Raw genomic sequence first — 22,343 nt, 5'->3', positions numbered from 1 at the left:
CATGTTCAGAGAAATGGGAATATCACCAAGATCGATGTCACGTATAATCAACAATGATCTAGGGATGAGTGCCTACTGCAGGAGAACAGGACAGTTCCTAACTCCAGCTCTGATGGAATGGAGGCTCAAAAGATCAGAGGCACTGCAGCGTCGGTACGCGAATGGTATGCATCGACAGATACTCTTCACAGATGAAAAGAGTTTTACTATTGAGGAGCGTTACAACAGTCAAAATGACAAGATGTATGCCCATAGCTCTGCAGAGGCACGTCAGGCCGTTAAAAGGGTTGAAAGTGATCATCATCCAGCATCAGTGATGGTTTCGTGGGGGGTCTCCTACGAAGGTGTAACAACGATGCATTTTTGTGTTCAGGAGGTGAAAACCAGTGCGAGGGTGTACCTGAATGATATTCTGGAGCCGCATGTGAGTCCCATGATTCAGACTCTCTTCAGTGGTCAGCACTGGATCTTCCATCAGGACTCAGCGCCGGCCCACAAGGCAAAGATCACCCAAACATGGCTGACTGAGAATGTACCGGAGCTCATAAAACATGAGGAATGGCTTCCTGCCAGCCCTGATCTTAATCCACTTGATAACCGTTTGTGGACTATTTTGGAAGGGATGGTCTATGGTAAAAGGCATGCCACATTGGAGAGACTGGAAGAGATCACTGGAGCATGCTGTGGCCAATTTCCCGCTGAATGCTGTGCGCACTTCTATTGATGAATGGCTGGAACGTTTGAGGTCTTGTGAAAAAAACAAGGGGGGTCATGTCATTTTGAATGAGTGTTGTGTTGCTTCATTTGTTGGGTGTTCAAGAATAAAACAACAGGGTTTTAAGTTCCTGTGTCTTTTTTTTGTGGCTACATGCAGTAACACATGTGACCGTATTTATGGCAATACTGTGTATAAAAAATTGCAATGAAAGTTAATATCTAATTAAGTACGGCGAAATTTTTTTTTTTTTTTTTTTTTTTGTAATCGCTTTGATATGCAGCCCTATCGCGAAATTATTCAATATTGCACCATACACAAAGGTTGGATATTGAGGCGCAGATTGTTTTGGAATTAGTAACACAAGCATTAAGGCCATGAAGTGTCAATATATATGTAGATGAATCTCTAAATCGAGTGTCTGCAATTTTGCTTGTATTTCTGCATGAAAAACCATCTAACCCTCGCTCGAGAAACTCGGCCACAGTTAAAATATATCCGAAGAAGTTTCGATAATGGATTAAATTCGTTACCATCACTCGGTCTGGCAAGTGGTACAAATATATGTACTCCTGATTATGCATATATTATCGTGAATTCTAATTTGTTGCAAATATTTGTGGGACAAAGGTTTAGAGTTAGTAAACAGAGATATGGAATGGGGTTGATCTAAAACATTAAAATAATAGAGAGTTGAAAGTCTAATTTCGAGAATTTATATAAAACTTTTAATACACAAAAACTGAGTGATCACTGAATTATGACCACCTAACTAATACTTCCTAAGTCCTCCTTTTTTCCTCAGTACAGCAGCTATCCGACGTGGCATTGATTCAACGAGATGTCGGAAGCGTTCGGGAGGTATGGCCAACCAAGCTGTGTGTAATGCGGTCAGCAATGCAGGTATGGAGGTGATTGATGTATCCAGACGCCTGATATGCCTTTCCATAGTGTCCCACAAGTGTTCTATGGGATTGATATCGGCGGAGTTCGGAGGCCAATAGATATGCTGGAAGTCAGAACTGTGTTCCTCAAACAATTCCTGCAGAACAAGTGCCCGATGGTTCGGCGCATTGTCATCTTGGACGACACCATCGCCATTCGGGAAAAAGTGTAACACAGCGGGGTGTACACAGTCAGCAAACAGTTGACAATAGCGGAGACTACTGATACGTTGTTCCACATGCACCAGGGGTTCAAGTTCCTGCCAATGAAACATGCCCCACATCATACAGCCGCCTCCACCGGCCTGAACTATTGATTTCATGCATGATGGATCAAGAGCCTCATGTTGACGCCAAATCCGTACACGACCACCCACGTTGTGGAGTAAATAACGTGACTCATCCGACCAGCACACCTTCTTCCAGTCTTCTAACGTCCAACTTGCATGCTCTTTGCACCAGGCGAGTCTTTTACGCCGATGAACCTTGGTTAGGAGAGGATGCCGTAGAGGTCGTCTGTTGGTATAGCCCATATGTGCAAGCGTGCGACGCATGGTCATGCCAGATTTTGTTCCGGGTTGGCCTATGTTGTTAGGGCTGCGCCTGTTCGCCTGTACGAGTCGTCGGACTTGGCGCTCACCTATAACTTCGGCCTTTCGCTAACCTTTGCCGTTGGGTCGTTGTTTGACCATTTGGACGCCAGTCCTGGTAGACTTTAACTACGTCGACTCTCGAACACCCCACCAAGTCAGCCGTTTGGGAAATCGTGCCACCAGCTCGTCGAGCACCCACAGTCTGTCCTTTATCAAAGTCCGATAAATCCTTCCTTTTACCCATCACGCTCGGAATTTTACTATCTATTGAACCACTGACACCTTATCTATGTTACTTAGGTCGACTAACTCCACATTCTCGTACCTCACGTGGTCAACAGGTCGCATTCAGTTTTCTTAGGGGTGGTCATAATTCAGTGATCACTCAGTGTACATTACGACATTGTTGTATATAAAGAAAAATTTAGATCCCAAAAAGTATGAGATTCTCAGGTCAAACTTTGAATTGCTTTCATACACATCGTAGCAAATGACTCCAAATCTAAACTATTTAAGCAGTTGAAATTTTTTTTTTTTTGTTCATTTTTAGCTTAACCATCTGTAATGAATATATCATTGGTAAGTTATTAAATTTATAGGGCATATCTAAAATGGTTTAGCATCTTTGATAATAATTATTTGAATTCATACTGAATTACCTTTGATTATTGATAATAACTGTAAAATATGATACTTACAGCCAGAAATTCTTTAAAATCAGGAACATTTTAGAAAATAAAGTAAAAAAGAAAATAATTTTACAATTCGAAAATATCAGCAGTCATCAACGATCGCTTTTGTCTTTAAGAATCCATGCTAAAAGAGAGCGACATTTCTTTCTTTATAAGATGCTTGCAAGACTATTTTGCCTTTTAATATGTTTTTGCGGTAGCAGGATTTAAACCGCATAGATATTGCAATGATATTAATTATTACAGTAGGACAACTTGCCTTTGCAACTAATTGCCAGTATTGCATTACTTTCAAACAGATGGCCTTCATAGGTTAATCGGTCATTAGTTTAAGAGATGAGACAGCTCTAACAAGCGTAATTGGTCCCCACCTGTACTTCTCTAAAATCTGGAAAATTTTAAAATTCGGCACCTCTCAGTCCAAGTGGCTGCTGGATTTTAGAGTTTATTCTTAAATTAAACGATGCAAGAGGTCTCTCTGTAACTCATTATTAAAAACTTTAATTAAAGATTAAACAAAAAATATGTTTTATTTTAAACCTATCTCAGAAAATTTTTTGCTATTTAAATATCACATATTTACCATAGATCTTTTGCTTTTTATAAATAACTGAGCTTTTCTGAAGGAAAAGGAAAGCTCGCAATCAATTTGTCCAGAAAAATAAACACCACAGCTTTTTAATAATCTTCTCCGTCACCAGTCATCTTTCTTTAATCTTTTTGGTAAATTAATCTGAAATACTCTTGTTTACATTGATCGCGACTTTCAGCTTACCCTTATAAACTGGAAGCCATCAACTGTGTCGGTGTCAGAAGCTGCACACCATGCTGTCCACGCTGCAGAATGACGCCACTGCATAACGATCAGCTTCTTACCTACGGCAACCACCATACGTAAGTGGCTTCCTCCCGGACGACTTAAGGCATAGAGGTGGCAACCTAAGAAATGACAATTAAAAATCAATCAAAATCTTTTACAACTGAACATTTAAAGATCCGAAAACATTTTTGAGTTAAATTATTAAATATTTGAATTCCTTAGATAAAGTAATCGAAGGAAATATTTTTTTCAATTAATTTAAATTCACCTTTAGTTCTTTCTAATTTTTGTTCCCTGAGTTCTACTCTGCTTCTAACCAGAGATTCATTCTTTTCGCCTTCGAAATCCGACAACCTAAATACGTGCACCCTGCTGTCTCTCCCTGAAATGAAAATCATTCGAAGGAAGTTAGGATTTCTTACAGAAAATAGATGACTATAAGGAATATAAAAAAGAAAGGGGCCTTATTCATCAAATTAAAAAAAAAAAAACGTGGCTTCTCATAAGAAAGAAAATTTTTATTATACTTCTTTTCATTGATATATCCTTTTCAACAAGAGGTAAAATTTTTCTTAAATTATTTGCAACCTAAATAAGTTTTCTGTACTGTACATTAGGACAGTTGAACACTTACCTCTTTCCGCACGGAAAAGTAGAATTCCATGAGCCTCTACTACGCTGATCTGCTTAACTTGTACAGTTTTGTCAAATATTAGCCTGTGAGCCATACCCTCTGAAAGAGAAGGAATTTAACAATGCTGTTTGATTTCATTGATTAAAATATTAAAAATGTAAAACTGAGGTCTTAAGGGTTTCGGGGATACTACTAGTTAGGGAGACCAGGTGTAATATAGATGCGAGTTTATCTAATGACAGTGGTCAAAGTAACCCATATATCTCAAGGGTTCTTGTGTAAGGCCTCAAAAACCAGAAAGCATTCTGATAGTTGGATGATGAGCTCAGGGCAGCGATGTTTTAAATGAAGCGGGTATCTGATGCGAGGGCCACAAACTTTCATACATTCAAAGTTTCTTTTAGGATAGTAAACAGTGCAAGAGCACTTAGTCTAAAATGTATAAGATGGCATGGGTGAGTTACATGGAAATGAAAGGTACTGAAGTCTATGACAGATATAAGTTGATCTGTAATAGTACCACAAAAAAGTGGCTGGCGAAGGCTGATTATGAGAATTTACTGGCTAATGAAACAAAGAACTGGAACAAGAGCTCTTCAATTACTATACAAAGAAGAAAGGAATGAACCACATCAGACCAGTACATAATTGATACTGGAAATTGTAGACAACCCAGCTGATGCCGACGAATTTAGTAGGCACTTCTTATCGATCTTTACAGATGAATGACCCTTCGCAGAGCGGAGAAACTGTCAGTGAAGCTTGGCCGTGCGTAATTAGCGACGTTGTAATTTCAGAACTTTGTTTATTAGAAAAAAAGATTCGAACCTCAAGGCAAGTAAGATTCTGGAGTTGATGGCATATACCCAGTAATTTTGCAGAAGACAGCGAGCGAGTGCTTTGAACCATTAAGAATAATTATGTGAGCATCGTTGGATTCGGCGGAGTTTTCTTTGGATTGGAGAAGTACCAGTGTATCGCCAATCCATAAAGATCGTTCTAAGATGAAAGTGATAGCTACAGACTAGTCAATCCAACTTCAGCAGCAGGGGAAAATCATGGAAAAGATGATTCAAAATGCCATACTAGGGCATCTGGATAGAAATTGTATTCTGAAGGAAGCAGCACGGTTATGTAAAGGGAAAATCTTGTTTTAACTAATCTGGTTATTTACTTTTTGCGTTCGAATAATACCAAAATGACTTATATATTACGAGCTGAATTAAAGACAGTAGGGGAGAAGGAAAGAGTTTTGTGGGGGGGTCACTCTCCAAGCCGACAAAGTTTTTCACGCAGTGTAATAGTACATTTTCTTGTAAAGATAGGGAGGTCATAATGCCACTGTATAAAGGAAAGATAGCCCACCTTGGGCTACTTTTTTTTTTTTTTTTTTTTAATGAAAACCCCAAACACGAAAGGTATTAGAACCTGTAGTACTTAGTACCATGCTTAGGTTGGAGGTTGAGAAGACGAAAGAAGATATTTGTTGACATTACACTTGAACTTCTGTAGACTGGAAATACGTACGAAAGAAGGTTGTTACAGAAAAGGGGCAGTTGAAAGAATAAACGAGAAAGATGAAAAGTTGGTTCTGTGAGTTTGAAGTTGGACAGTAAATGCATGTTGGATGGTGGCAGCACGTGTTCGGACTGTTTTGAAAGACAGCAGGAATTATAGAAGCCAATTCAGAAGAACAGTGCCCATGGAAGTATCTGTAGAAATGGCATGCAGCAGAAACAGAACGTCTATGAGACAGAGAGTGGAGAGAGTCTGTTAGTGATGAGTCATTAATTAACCTAACTGCCCTCTTTTGAGAGGAATCTAGAAGCCTGAGAGAAGTTTCGGGGGCACCGCCCCAGACGTGGGAACAATATTCCATAGTAGGGCGGATTTGCGATTTGTACAGAGCGAACAGCTGTTTCGAAGAAATGTAACGTCGATAGCGAAAGAGACAACCAAGTTTTTCACAAGCAGAGCAATATTTGTAATCTACTTGTCTAGAAATGTTCCCTAGAAATCGGAGTGTCACCAAATATAAGCATAGGAGCAGAAGAATCCTTTTTGCGAGATATAAGACAGGACTGAGTTTTAGAAGGATTGAAATCAACTTAGTTGATTTCAATCCTTCTAAAACTTCTTTGTCCCACTGGAGAATTACATGGAGATTGGCATTTAAGGAATTGGTAGCGGATCTTCGAGAACTTGAAGCTGATTGAGCTGGGCAAGGTTTCTCAAACTGGAAAGTGGAATGCAATGTGCTATCATCGGAAAACTATGGATAGGATTTCCGGTCAATGGAAGAAGGCCATTAATATACGAGAGGAAAAGAGTAGGGAAAAGAACTGAACCTTGGGGGACACCAGCATTAGTGGAGAAGTTAGAAGACGGAGAGCCATCTACCATCACCCTCAGTGAGCGGTCAGTGAGAAAACTGGATAACCAATTACACAAAACAGTTGGCAAACCATAAGATGGAAGCTTGCTTAGAAGACCTTTATGCCAGACACGATCGAAAGCCTTTGAGATGTCAAGAGCAACTGCTTGTGTTTCACCAAACTTTTCCGTTGAATTTGTCCATAAATGAGTAACAAAAGCCAGAATATCACCAGTGGATCGATACTGACGGAATCCATACTGGCGATCGTTGATCAGACGGAAGGATTCTAGGTAGTTTAAAAGTTGGCGGTCAACTTAAAGGAGTAAGTTGACCGCCAGTTCAGGAGCACAGGTTTTGAGAACAAGTGGAGAAATACTATCAGGACCTGGAGCTTTCTTAGCATCAAGATTCGTCAAAATCCTGACATACTTTTGACAGAAGACCACAGGAGGCATTGAATGGAGCCTGTTGGGAATGGTGGGAGGTGTTTTACCAAGATCATTAATACATGAGTTGGAAGGAAAATGGGATGCTAGAAGGTCAGCAATGCTCGACTAGCATTAGATCAATAAACAAGTTTTCTACTCATAGCCTGTTCAAAATCTAGTTTGGACTGATTAATAACTGCTTTAAAATTATTGCGAGCCTTGGTGTAGGCAGAAAATGAAACTAAAGAATTGGAAACAAGCCAATTACGATATTCAACATTCTTCTCTTGAAAAGCCTTGCACATTTATTGGAAAACCAAGGTTTAGATAAAGGACGCGATTTTAAAGTGGAATGTGGAATAAAGCATTCCATTCCTACAAGAAGAATTTCACTGACACGATCTGAGCAAACGTTGACATCAGAAGTTTTGAAACAGTAATCCGACCAAGGAAAAGAAGAAAAGAAATCTCGCAGGTCATCCCATTTTGCATTCTTGTAATGCCAAACAGCTCGAGATTGGTAATAGCCATGAGATAAAGGCTCCTTTGGAGAAGCGACAATCACCAAGCTGTGATCTGAGGTGCCTAAAGGACCACTCATTTCGACCGTCTACTTGGAAGGGTTGTTTGTGAGAAAAAAGATCAAGCGTGTTGGCTCCATGATTAGAATTGTCCGGTATTCTGGTAGGTAAATGAACAATCAGTGCGGGGTCATTAGTAATTGCAAAAGCCCCAGCATCTCATCCAGCTGGGTATGTGTGACTACAAAATGGAAGCTAGCTGGAGTTGTGAACATTAAAATCATCAAGGAAAATAACCTCACTTTTAGAAAAGTTGGACTGGAGAAAGTCAAGTTGCAAAGAAAGAAAGGCAAAGGGTTCCAAGTGATTAGTGGAGTTGGATGAACCAAAGAGACAACAGATGAATTTGACAGAATAACGTGGAGAGATTTTAAGCCAGAGAAGGTCGAAAAGAGGAGATTCCAAATTACCAAGTCTCTGACAGGGAATATCGAAACGGACATATGCACAAGTACCACCTTTGAGACGAAAGGTGGCACTTACAGCGAAGGTGGTATTTACAATCATACAGCGAATAATTTGGACAACTGAGATGAGCAGTGGTTGAATCAACCGATAACTGAGATTCTTTCAGAAAAAGTACATGGGGTTTGGCAGACTGCAAGTGGAAATGGACATCGTTGAGATTAGAACTGAGACCACGCATATTTGTGAAATGGACTCGTAAGTGTTTGCGAGGTTTGGATCGTTTCGCAGATATGCTTACTCTATTAGTTTTAGAAATCATGGTGTATTCAATAGTAAAAAAAAATGTGGGGGCATGCTGCATGAATTACTAAAATTTTTGGATATGGCCCACACATTGTAAGAATATACCCGGATGGTTGACATAACGTGGCCTCGACAATGCCCCTCCTCGCGCGCACACACTACTCGGACTCTCTCCAGTCACTATCTGGCAGAGTAACGGTAGCAAGATTATACACTAGCTGATCCTCCTAGAGAGTTATCGATAGGTTGGGTCCGTTGTACTAACTAGCGGCTGGTCTGCGTTTTAGAGCTGTACCCTCGAAATGTAAGGAAGTTTGGATCTCGCCATGATGTTCATCATAACCTCAGAAAACATCAGTCATAGTGCATGATGGAAGAGATGGGGAAGAGTTGACCGGAACTTAACTCTGGAGACTAAACATGCTCCACCACTTCAAGCCTCCAATAAGCAAAGTGGTGGTATTGCACCGGTTGATGAGTGTCATCTACCACCTAGTATTGCCTAGTAACACAGAGGAGCGGCATTCCTCCGTGTGATGTAGGCGCCACACCGCGACCCCTGCTTACGTTAGTTCACACCTGGGTATTAATCCCAGGATCGCAAGCCACGGAGCTTGGAAACCAGACTCCTTATAGGAGACTCGATTGAGGCGTATAGGGATAAAGGCGTAAAATAAATCAAGGTACAGCTTTCTCTGTTTTTAATGATTCTAGGACTAGGGAAACATAAATTAAAATTATGGGAAGTGGTATAGACTAGGTTGTAAGAAGTTTTATATTAATCAACAAGTTGTAAATCACTGGAATAAGTTAGTCAGTGTGTTGTTGAGGTGCTGTCAGTTTGAAAAAATCCAAACGATTAGCACTTGCATAATGAGCAGAACACGCAAGTTTTTTATGCTGTCAGAATTAACACCATTGTATTATCCTTATAGTTTAAACCTTTTTGCCTGCAAAACAGATGGTAGGACAAGATAGTCATTATAAATGTTTACAGGAGTAAATAACTGCAGTTGTTTCTGCTTAATATTTATTGAAATGCTCTTTTAAAACTGCTCAACCACTAGATGATTACCTTGCTAAAATATTAATAGATATTTTGGTATTTTTATTTTAAAGATAGACGAACATCACCTGACAACAAACTGATTTTATCTCAATAACTAATTGTCCCGCCTACTTCAAACGGTGCGAATAATCATTGAGGGCATTTATACAGAAATTATTAACAAGAAGTACTTCTTTCTTCAAATATAATGAGAACAAATTTGCTTCCGGCTGATTTTTCCATCACAATACACCTCCATATCGATCATATTTACAGGATGTTCAGCATAAAAGTAAACCCACTTTACAGGTATTAAGTCAAACGCTATCAGGTAACGAATGTAGATATAATTGTGTGATGGCCCTAGTGTAGGCTTTCATGTAACAGAGGACGACAGTTTTGTATTTCGTGTTCAGTTACAGTTCCTGCTTGAAGTCATACAAGTCGTTGCTCGTGAATAAAAGGCATATTCTGATAATAAATAGTAGTTTCCTGTAATCACTTTTTGAGTTTACTTTTAAAATGGAAACCCTGGAAGATTTTTTCTCAGGAAGTCTCGCATTAAACTCTTCTCGAATGCCACACACTCAACGAAGCCTGATTTCTGTTTTCGCTGAAGTCAGAGATCATTCAAAGGAGGGAGGGCATCGTTGTTTAGTTATATTCGTATTATATATGAAATGTTTTGTCATTTATCTTGTTGGAGTATTTTATTTCCGTTATTAAAAGGGACCCTGCAATTAATATATACAAAATAATTGTGATCAATCAACGGACTACTTACCTTCCACAAGGAATATCCCAACTTCAGTTCCAACAAATAGCTTGTTCTCACCTTAGAATCCAAAAAAAAAAAAAAAAATAAATAAATAAATAAATAAATAAATAAAATAAAAATCACATATATAACTGTTAAATCTGGCAGTAATTTCTGAAAAAATATAACACAGAAAACAACCAAAAAAATTGAAACAGCTTAAATATAATGCTTCTCTGCGTTAACTTTTGCAGTAAACCTTAACCCAAACGTCTAACAAATCAATCGAAGGAGTTCACAAGGTGTGGGAATTAAAGTTGTTAGATATCAGTAAACTCTTGTCCTTATTATAGATTATCTGGTCAATAGCAATTGAACTTGACTTATAGGAACGTAAGCAAAAACTCTTATATGGCCGTTAAAATATACCAGTTAACTACCGCGAGGAATTACTTCAACCTTGATAAACATTAGAAACGGTAAACATAGATGACCCAATCGAAACAGTCCAAACGAGGTTTGAATCAGAATACGAATGTCCAGACACAAACGAACCTTCTTATAATTGAAAGTGAATTAAACGACCTTGTGAATTAAATCTGAGGAATAGGCAAAATTTTTTTAGGATCTAAGCTGAAGAAATTTATTGAATGGAATCTCCTGAATTTACAAAATAATATGACAGCTATGGAAGATTCACTTTGCGTCATTCATTTTGATGTTTGTGTGTGAAATAAATGTCAAAGCAAGTAAAACTATGAGCCATGAGTATGGAGTGTCTGTAAATTCCGTGTTTTGTAGCCGATTTTCATTTGCTGGACGAAAAAGCTGAGTTTCTTAGAGTTAAAAAAAAAAAAAAAACACACGCAACTCTTCTCTAGACCGGCTAGCTAAGTTTGTGAAAAATGCACATAATTCCTCAAGCTATTGACGGAATTGCAACCCGGACATTTTCCCCTAAGTGTGTGTGGAGAACAACTCACTATGCATCCAGCGAAGGCATTTTGATGTTCATGAATATCAATACACACACACCTCGGCAATGACGTTGATGAACTGTTTGATTCGTTCTGAAGAGAGTATAAACGAGGAGAATGGAGCTTTTCATCGGCTCTTCGAAATTAAATCTGAAAGCTGTTCTACACCGCAATAGAAACAACCATCTATGCCAATCGGTCATGCTGTTCATATGAAATAATTCTATAAGAATATGGAACTTCTCTTAAGAAAAGCACAACGATAAATAAAACGGTAAATACAAGTGGTACATCAGATTTTAAAATTATCGGAATCCATCTTAGGTCTTACAATCTAGCTATACAAAATATTCTTGTTTTTATTTATTTTATTTTTTTCTATGAATGGGACAGTCGAGCCAAAATCATTCATTAAGAAACAAAGATTTCTTGCCTTCGCATGAATTTCGGAATTTTGTATCTGAAAATAAAAATGCCATCCATAAGCCAATATTTGATCGAACAAACATATTTTTAACACCGCTTCACATAAAGTTTGATCTAATGAAGAATTTGGTAAAAGCTATGGACAAAAATAAAGATTGTTTTCAATGAAAGAAAGTGTATTCGTCGGTCCTCAGAAACTTGTAAATCCTTCAAATAAGTGTAAGAACATCTTTTTGGAATCAACAGAGCAGACAACTATAAAATCTTCGTTGAGAATTTAATATATTACAAACATACTAAATTCTCGGTTGCAATATGTCTATAAAAATACACTTCTTCCATTACTATTTAGACTTTTTCTCAGATAATCTTAAACATGAACACGGTGAATAATTTCATCAAGATGCTGTTACCATGAAGAAACGTTAACAAAGAATATGGAATAACAGTATGCTGGCAGCCTATTTTTGGGCAATGATCAGCGAGGTTACTGATCATTGCAAAACCAAACACAAATCTGTGGGTTCTAGCAATAACTGACTTCAAATTTGGATTCAAAATCAATGTGATGTACCATATTCCGGTGCCATTTGCCCTGCGGTCCTTACATGAAGAAATAAGCTACCCAAAAGCATACCTTTTAGATTGCCGTGTTGTTATTTACAAATACTTGTACAGCTTTCATCCATTTATCTTTGACCAGAAAAACAATTCAAAAGCAGTATTCTAAATAAAATATTTTATGCACCCTTTCTTGTAATGCATCAATGCTCTTCACGCAGAAAGTCTGTTTTTTCACTACACAAAGGAGAATATACACTTCAATGGGAACACGAACGATGGCACAACTATTCATCCTTCAAATGTCGACGATTCTCGTCGATGGCTTCAGGAATTTCCACAGTCGTCTTCTTTCGGAATTGTAGTTAGTCTCAGGTAGAGAGTATAAGGGTTTCCAAGCCAGTTATTCAGGATTTATCAGTCCGCATAACATACAAATCGACCCGTGGTTGATTTGTACGTTATGCGGGACCCAAAAGACCAACTCGGGAGCATGATCGTGAGCAATCTTGAACATCCGGGAGCTTGATGTTAATCCAAACAGACTTTAATAAAGCATAGCATTCGGACTGTTCGAGTTTATTCTTGTTCGTTTGCGTTCAAGTGTATATGCACCTTAACAATTAGAAATTTAATAGAGGGAGAGACCCAGTGGGGCTGTACCTGTCGCACATGCGATAGTATCGGCTCTGAATTGAGGAAAGAGGAGATACGAAATTTAATCTTGTATCAATGCGCTCCTCCACAAAGTGTGAACCACGATGGATGTTTTTTTTTTTTATAGAAAAAGGAATTGAAGCATTACATAGGTATGGACCTCTAACTGTTCTCATACATAAAAACTGATTGCAATTAAACTACTGTATACAAATCCTTCCAAAAAAGTGAAAGTACTTACCCCACGAGTCGCCACAAACCACTTCATAGGGGAAGTCGGGATAGAAACACTGAGGCTCCCATGGCTAAAAAACAAACATGTTAACTGTCGTCATTCAGTGAGAAGACTAATTAAAAGTGCTGTAATTAAGTCAGACAAAACTTTTTGCCTTCAGTTATTGTACACTTAATAAACTTCATTTCAGAAAGACAACTTTCAAATGTACTTACTGAATTGTTACATAAATGTTAGGTGCTATTAAGCAGCGAAGCAATTAAAGCTATGAGAGCCACTATTATGTCTGTAATTGGGCATATCGAAATTTCTATGCGCTGAACGAATAACCAGAGTTTCCGGGAGATAAGACCAGGTAAAAATCGCCTGAAGCCTGAATAAATACATTTTATTTGAGCTTATGACTAGTAAATTGATATTTATTTATTACCAAATGAACTTGTTATTGTAATACACAGAGAAATCGCTGTTGTAGGAGAGCAATTACAGCCCATATTGTGGCATGTTGATACGTAGACGGTTATACTATTTTCTGGCACTCGCAGGCAGCACAGTGGATATAATCACCGTGCTCTCAACATCAGCTGGAAAAGGTCTGAGTTCGAATTTCGTCAATAACGGGAGGAATATTTAGGGGTTTTTTTTCACAACGTGGCTAAGTTTATCAGTCTTAGATGAGGGGTGCATGGAATTTCTAACGGAAAACTCGGGTTTTTCATCCAGTAAATAGACAAATCTAGCACAGAAATACACGCAATTTATAGATGCAAATCACTGACGCCTCATAAACACGGTAACAGGTGTTATGAAACAAGTATAAATACAAAACAAAAAATAAATAATTACCTCTCTTTTAAATAGGCTGGTAGTCGCAAGACTGGTTGGCGCATCTCCTTTTACTATCGTATCCAGCTTTAATGCCTGTTGAAAATAAAGAATGTTTGATTTTAATAATTGTTACGTTATATTGAGTAATTAACTGACAATAAGAATCTGTAGCAAATGCTTTTTATTTTTTATTCTATATACCTGACCTATCCTGACAAATTCTACTTGTCGGGCTTGCTCTTTTCGACGGGTTCCTTTTGAGGCTTCAGGAAGTACATCGCTAAAAGCTCGCCTATTTATCATGTTCTGAAAGTAAAAATATAAAACAATAAAAAAATCGATCTAGATATTCTGATAATTTTATTACTTTTATTATTTAATTTTTAAATTTCATGGAAATATTAGCTATTGGACACCGCTCGACAGAATTAACAAAACTAAATATTTTCATAAATATTTGATATAATAGGCATCCTAGCCTTCAAATTCCGAGTATTCAATAGAAATCTCGATCCACCACTTTAGAGCTGCACATTATGCAAATTATTCACTCCTATAAAAACAGGGGTTGCGACCACATCACTTCATTTCCGATATTTGGCTTGCTCAGTGGGATAGCCATTTCTCCAGTACACAAGATGGCAAGTCATCGTCGTTTAGATGATTCCTTGAGATGGTGGGCGACTTCAAGCCGGAGTGTCGCATGCGGAGGTGTCACGTTGGCTTAATGTGTCACGCAATGTCATCTCAGGACTATGGAAACAGTTTCAGGAGACAGAAAGCATTACAAGAAGAGCTGGCCAAGGTCGGCAGAGGATTCCGTCAACCATAACAGACCTGGCTCTAACAGCAAAACGGAACCCTACGATGATCTGAAATCAACTGTCTCTTGTGGTTGCTGCGGACACATATGAAAACATTTCCAACCGGACTGTGTTAAGAAGTTCAAGTTCAAAGTATTTTATTATTTTTTTTTGGCGGGCTTCAGGATTTCCCCTATTCGCCGCTGAAAGTAATCTATAAATATTGTTCAATTTACAATTTATAAGAGCTATGTACAATGATTAATGATACATAAAAAGACGGTATACAATGATGGTACATAAATAAATACATGAGGTAAGAGTAATCCAAAGAAATAGAAACAGTCTAGCATTTTACTGAACTCAACAGTAAAAATTCTTTTTCTCCGTTTAAACAATTTCTCTGCATAGGTGTAGAAGGCAGTATAATATTCAGAACAGTTAACCAATCTGGCAGTTCATAGCAGTCAAATACATTTGTGAGAATTTTTACTTAAATCATCGTACAGGGGACAATGAAAGACGAGGTGCTCAACAGTTTTTTGAGCACCACAACTACAGAGAAGAGTGTTACTTAATCCTAGTGAGAACAATTTAAAGTTAAGGCTGCTATGTGTTAAGAAGGCCCAGTTCAAGTGAACTCTCTGCAAGGAACCCAGTGGTTTGTATCCCATCAACACCGGTGTATAGGAGAAATCCTAGAGACCGCCATACAAACACAAAACCACCGCAGAGCTCGTCGAAGCTGGTACCTTGAATGTGAACATGACTTGGAGCTCAACAATGGGGTACAGTTCTGTTCTCTGATGAGTCCCATTTTAGCCTCCATACAGATTCTAGATGTTATTTTATCTGGAGACAACGAGGAATCTGGTACCGTCCCTCCAACATCAGATAAAGGGACACTTACAGTGGAGGCAGCGTTCTAGCGGGTGGCAGAATAATGTTAACGGCCGCACCCATCTTCATGTTTTTGACAGTGGGGCTGTAACTGCGCAGAGGTACCGAGAACGAGAACCCTATGCGCGACTTTTTAGGGGTGCGGTTTTCGAGCACGACAACGCCACTGCACATAGCTCAAGTGGTGGAGGAATATCTTGAAACTGAAGATATCCAACGCAGCCGTGGCCAGCGCGATCACAGACTTAAATCCGATCAAACATGTGTAGGGGACGCTCTTGGGCGCCGCACTGCATTCCGAAAGCCAACTCCTCAGTCACCTGGTGAGCTAAGGTCTACGCTGGTAGAAGAGTGAGATTTGTTGTCGCAGAATTATATCGCGCATGGCTCATCACTGTCAGGGTTGTTTAGCCGTTGGAAGGAATGATACGCCGTACTGATGTCACGTGACCATGTTATCGAGCATATTGTATTCGGCTTCTGTAATGTGATATTTTTGATAATTCTTATACAACCCCTTTCGAAGATTCTCGCTATCTCCTGATTTCATCGTTATTCTGTGGTACACTACCATACCAAATTTTGTCCCGCTTCATTGCAAGCTGCACGACTTACACCACGTTTTCTACGTGTTCTTTTAGTTTTGTCGAGCAGTGTATTATGGAATTCTATAGACCAGGATATACAACCGTTTACTCTGTTTTATTGAAATACATTTGAAACAATACTTTCCTGGAAATTACTTCATATGAAAACATTTAAATGTAGTCTTTGTGTGAAAACGGAGGTCAGTTTTATAGCATGCAATAAATTTAAAATTAAAAGTACAAAATGCTTACTCCTCTGTGTTCAGCCATGTGTTCTGAATACATATCTTTTATAAGCATGTCCAATGTTCTTTCTCGTTTCTGAGCAAATGTTGGAGTGTTGAAAGCTGCTTTTTCTCCATTGATAACTGGAAACAAAATAATAATGACACCTTCGATCAAGGAAGAAGATTATGGATATTTAAATATCATGCTGCTACTTTATCTAAAATTAATGCATTTCGATGTAAGCATTTTGATTAGAATAAACAGTGATTGCATTACTAAAAGTTGCGTTTGATGCACTTACGTTTAACTAATAGAAATTCCCTAAATTCTGACTCATCTTCAAAAACAGGAGGGTAAGGCAACGTTGGTCCGAACAGAGGAACAGATTCTTCAGAATACACCGACAACCTGCCAGAGAAAAATTAAAATTTTAATAATTAAAAAATAATAATAATTCAAATACCTTTGCTTTTAAATAACCGTGTGCCACACTTTAACGCTTAAAAGGTATATATTCAATTCTTAAAAATGTTCTTACCTGTAGGAATCATTTTCTTTCTCGTGCGTTACAACGGCAAAGATGTCTTTCTGTGAATTAAGGCTGATAACCACTTAAAATTCTGAATATATAATCCCTTCAACAAATATGTATATTCGTTCATATTTATGAACAAATATAAACATTTACAAATCCTTTAATATTGTTATTGCTGTTTTTCTGAAAAAGTCGTGTACTACTTGATTAAAAAAAAATCTTAATACAATTTCTTGTCGCTTATATATAGTGCCATCTGCTTTATAAAGGGTGTTTAAATTAAAGGGATCTATCTCGCTTATTTTTGGGCTAGGCAACGTTAAATCTTCACTAATTAACTGCTTTTTCGTCAATGGGAAAGTTGTTCGTCGTCCTCGGTGTAGTCTATAAACTTCATACGTGCAGTTTTCAAACAAACGTAAACCGATTTTATGTGAAGTAAAAAAATGGAGGGTAAACATCAATTACAATTTGATACAACACAACGGTTGTATTGAATTGTACGTGATGTTCACCCTCTGGTACGTGCGATAATACTTGCAAATAAACTCATCCTTTACATTTTAAAAATATTTAGTTTTAATAAAAATAAAACATTTTATGGAAAATTTAACTAATTTTTGACAGGGTATTGCAATTAAAATAAATAAAACATGAATAGTTCAAATGTCATTTTTAATTCACTACTTCAAAAATTTATAGAGAAATATTTCCTAAAAAATTGAAATGGGTTAATCTACTCAAACTTTTTTTTTAACATGGTTTCCAGGAAAGGATACGCGTAAATTGTGATTTTATCATCGTTGGCTTAAAATTGAGATGATCTTCGTGCGTACCTTCTAAGAAGATTATGTTGACAATATCATTTCCGATATGCCGTTTCCTCTCTACCTAAGAAAAAATAAAGCATTAATTAACTGTATGGCTCTCCTACCTAATTACCAATGTCCTCTATCTCTCTTAAGAATATTTTAATTAATCATGCCAAATAAATGAAGAATATAAATGTATTACCTTTAATTAGAACAGAAATCCCTGGACAATAATTATACTAATCTTAATTTGCTTAAATTACATAAAATTAATTACATTGATTAAAGAAAGAAAATGGCAAATACACCATTTTTAAGAACTCGGAATTTTTACCATTATTTTATTGATTATTTCTAGAGCAATTTAGTAAGCTTTTCTTTTTCATAAAAATAACTCAATATTGATATATAATACATTTACAAGAACTGTGAAGTATAGATAGTGATTAAAAAGAGAACATACCTGCTGTCGATTGTCTTTAGAATAAGGCAGTAATGTGGAAACATGGAACATAATTTCATGGCCTTCATAAATTGTATATATAGAAAACCTTCCGGTCATGTCACCTAAATTTTTAAATAAAATGTATCAAAATTTCTTATTTAAAATGGAATAGTCGAGTAATAAATTGATTATTATGCTAATTAACTCACTACTACCATAGTAAACTTTAATATAACATTAACGTAGTATTTCCATACCTTTCACGTCCAGTCCTCCTCTGTACTTGTCCCAACCTTTTAATCTCACTTTGTCTCCTAACAAGGCGGTGAATCTTTCAAAATGTTTGCTTCCGGTCTCTAAGGATATAATACATATATTATTTTTATAGATTCTCTTTGCAAACAATGAGTCATTAGTTAAAATTTCAGAAACGTGTTTATGGTTATTTTAGAAATACATGATGTCTCTGCAAATATAACTGAGCTAACTCCCACTCAACTAACCCCTACTCTCATGGCATGTCCAGATACCTTTATGTGCTCTTTCAAGATTAAAAATTATTTAATTAAGCAGATTGATACACTCACTGTCCAAAAAATTAGAAATATTTATTCAGTATCTAGTAGGGCCACTTTTTGCCCGAATTATAGCCCGCACACATCGTGGTATGGATTCCAGTAGGTCTGAGGGATTCTAGCTCTAGATCTCACCATTCTTTTATCAGTGTAATTGTCAGCTGCTGTATTGTGGTAAGGACAGAACTGCTGAGCTGAACCCCCTTTTCCATAAAAGGCATTCTCAATTTCATTCAGATCTACAGAATCAGGTGGCTAATGTCAGAAATCTTGGGACTGTTCCTAGAATTATTAAAATACAAATTTTGCAGAGTGGATAGTTGTGTAGTCCTCTTGATAGAATCCATCACTGATGAATCAGGCATAAGAATTCGAATTAATTGCAATATGATATTTTATTATTTATTTTAGTTCTTTTCCATAAGCTCTACTTACCATTACTGAACATTTCATCGTCCGTTGTTTGGCCAAGTTTTGCATAAAGGACACCAAACTTAAAGTTCACGGAACCCTAGAATATCAACGAAGAGAAAAAAAAAGCTAATTAAAATTCACAGTTGAATTTATGAATATAGACATCTTATATTAAAGAAAATCTCTCATTTTACAGATTGCTTTTGCATTAAATTAGCCATTAAAAAGAGGTGATTAGGGAAATAATAATTGTTTAATTCTATCATTGTAGTTTGATTATATTTACTTACAAGAAAAACTTAATGTAATGTCTATACAATGGCGAGTTAGTGGACATGACAAAGAATAAAGCTTTATTATGCAAATTTACTAATCCGATAAAACTGCAAATCATGTCTTATTATTATAATTTTTAACACGATCTAAAAGAAATTAAAAACAGTTTTGTGTAAAAAATTATATTAAAGAGTTTTATTCATTATAAATAACTATTAGGTACTAATTACAACCGATTCTCATTATGCTCCTGAAACTTACTTCTTGCTCTTCTAACAACAGCAAATCCTGTAAAATAAATAAATAATAATAAAATTAATTTATGTTTTTACTTCCTAAACTAACTATTATAATTGTTCAGTTTATTTTAATACTGTACGATTGCAGGGATATTTCAACGTAGTAGTTGAAATAAAATAAAAATTCATACGCTTTATCTGGGATCGATATCGATCATGGAGAGAAGTTCTGCTCATGCATTTAAAAAATCTGAGGCACACCAGGAGAGCTGTTTTAAATATTATACTCTGCTCATCAGGTTGCAGTTGGTCTTTATTAGTTCAGATGATGATTTATAATTTAAAAAGATATTAGCTACTTAGGTAGAATGATGGATGACAGTATTTGTCTGAAGTTGCACATAAGCCTTGGTGCCTAATGCTCCTAATCAGTCGTCAGTCAGAGCAGAAAGTGTCTTCATGATTAAAATCGAACGCAGATAACGCGTACGAATTTTGGTTTTGATTTCAATTTATATTTTATTTCTTTTAAATCCGTAATATATTTATATTTTATTAAATCTGTACAAATTATGAGTTATCTTACCTTTTGTACTTCGGGAACAAAAACCTCTTTCGGCCCTTTTTCAAACTTATCCATATTTTGAAAGTTACTGCCGAATAAAAACAAAAAAATTCACAAAATTAAAGCTTAAATGAACAAAAAATATCATTCACCCAAATGTAATTTCATTTAAATTATTTTGATTTTAATTTCTTTACTAATTTTAATAATTAACTATTTATTCAGATTTAAGTAGAATTGAAGTAAAGTAGATCAACTATAATTCCTTTAACTGTAAACAAAATTTATTTTATTTTTAATATACTCTATATATATTTTTAACTGTACAGTCAGTGGAGACCCACATGAGCAAGTTTTATTTATTTATATTTATTTTATTTATTTATTTATAAATTTTTCCACTAAAGAACAGGCAAAAATAAATAAATATAAAAAAAAAATAAGAATCGAAATGTGAAATCTTTCAAGAGGAAGTATTTATCCAAAAAAACCTTTAGGTCAACATTCTATGATCTGCAGATTTTTGTTTTTCTTTAAGGATTTCCACCTGCAGCCTCACTCTTGATCCCCACTGCGACTAACTGATCACAAACTTATGAAAAACAGAATAAATGAATAATAGTGGATAAATTGTGATTCTAACATACCTTAATATTGACTTTACTGTGAGCGCCTTGTTTGGTACGTGAGAAAGCGAAATTTTCTGGGCTCCCTAAAATACACAATAAAAAAAAAAAAAAAAAGAATTTTATTTTAAATGTTTAAACTTTTACATATCAAATTTTATTAATTTTTTTAAGTTCAGAGAAGACCTAATATTTTCTAAAATATCAACAATATTTGATAAAAAACCGGTACGTGAAAGAAAAAACTAGGAACTTATTATTAATTAGTGCGAGGCGGGAGCGGTGGCTGTATTTTGAATGCTGTGAACAACGCGAACACGTACAAGTGTTTTTTAACACCGTTCTTAACAGCTCAAGCAACTTACCGCTTTCCTCCATAAGATGGCTCTGTACTGTTGCACCCCCTGTGCATTTGCATCTGTTAGGACGACCGACAAAAAGAACGGACACCTTTCTGCATCGGCTCCCACATAATTTTGGTGTACTAAAGAAATTTAAACAAATAAGTAAATATATTTTATAAAAATATATAAAAAAACAGGTTGTGAAATGCGATGACAGAGTCATGTTTAATTACACATTGTCATTTACAGTGAATCCCTATCTCGAGACTTACTAACTCAGTCTGTGAAAAAAAAAAAAAAAAAAAAAAAAAGGCCATGCGTGCTGCGTGTATCTGTGCATGTGTGTGTGTGCTTAAGATATTCTTTGGATACTTACGTTTTCCTAGGAAAAATTTGAAATACCATCTCGTCTGATATTCCGGATTTTCCAGCACCGGCGTGCTGGGTGATCCGTATACCTGAAACATTAAAAAACAAAGAAAAGATAATAAATATAATGGAATAAGATAAAATAAAAAAGAAAACAACATAGAGTAACAATTGCATGATGAAAAATTTGTTTTGTTAAAATTATTAACGTGATTGTAGCTCTCACTTGCAGAAAGAAAACCGGAGTGTCGATTTTATTTTGTCAGGTAATGTACATATTGATATTCTGCGAAAATAAAACAAAAACCTCAAATACACTCAGTGTATATCGATTTCAATCAGTGGATTTAAGCGACATTTAAAGAACTCGCACTCTGTAAACGAGACTCGAAGAAGCATTCACTTATCCAAGTAGGCCATCTTAACTATCAACCCAAGTAATTACCACTTCTCTAGAAAGTTAGAAGATATCGTTTAAGAAGACATTTTCCTTAAACTCCCAATTGGGAACATCTGTTTGAGTTCTATGATCAGATAAATCTACTTCAAATGACCACAGAAACTATTTACTAGCATCGGTGGGAGCGTAATCCGATCTGTACAAGGCACTTTGGCTGCACTTTGTGGAAACTAATAGAGGG

The 22,343-nt window shown here is 36.5% G+C and overlaps 1 protein-coding gene across 6 annotated transcripts in view; it reads right to left on the bottom strand.

The window, feature by feature from the left end:
- Positions 1–22,343, bottom strand: part of LOC150087887 (GTPase-activating Rap/Ran-GAP domain-like protein 3) — a 459,270-nt gene that overhangs the window by 14,019 nt on the left and 422,908 nt on the right. For all 6 annotated transcript variants that reach the window (XM_090369244.1, XM_090369245.1, XM_090369246.1 and 3 more), the window contains 19 exons: positions 21,710–21,791; positions 21,355–21,473; positions 21,011–21,075; positions 20,385–20,451; positions 19,821–19,847; positions 19,305–19,380; positions 18,552–18,650; positions 18,313–18,416; positions 17,817–17,928; positions 17,041–17,086; positions 16,804–16,910; positions 16,527–16,642; positions 14,186–14,290; positions 14,003–14,077; positions 13,163–13,226; positions 10,328–10,378; positions 4,399–4,497; positions 4,033–4,146; positions 3,720–3,883 (listed from right to left, as the gene is read on the bottom strand). In XM_090369244.1, coding sequence (XP_090225370.1) covers positions 3,720–3,883; positions 4,033–4,146; positions 4,399–4,497; positions 10,328–10,378; positions 13,163–13,226; positions 14,003–14,077; positions 14,186–14,290; positions 16,527–16,642; positions 16,804–16,910; positions 17,041–17,086; positions 17,817–17,928; positions 18,313–18,416; positions 18,552–18,650; positions 19,305–19,380; positions 19,821–19,847; positions 20,385–20,451; positions 21,011–21,075; positions 21,355–21,473; positions 21,710–21,791 — 1,692 coding nt within the window. The remainder of the gene's footprint in view (positions 1–3,719; positions 3,884–4,032; positions 4,147–4,398; positions 4,498–10,327; positions 10,379–13,162; positions 13,227–14,002; positions 14,078–14,185; positions 14,291–16,526; positions 16,643–16,803; positions 16,911–17,040; positions 17,087–17,816; positions 17,929–18,312; positions 18,417–18,551; positions 18,651–19,304; positions 19,381–19,820; positions 19,848–20,384; positions 20,452–21,010; positions 21,076–21,354; positions 21,474–21,709; positions 21,792–22,343) is intronic.

Source organism: Mastigoproctus giganteus, chromosome 3 (assembly GCF_048544385.1).
Source record: "Mastigoproctus giganteus isolate SK-2022 chromosome 3, ASM4854438v1, whole genome shotgun sequence".
Lineage (NCBI taxonomy): Eukaryota > Metazoa > Arthropoda > Arachnida > Uropygi > Thelyphonidae > Mastigoproctus > Mastigoproctus giganteus.
The sequence above is the reverse complement of the archived record's forward strand: the minus strand, read 5'-3'. Positions and strand labels throughout refer to the sequence as shown.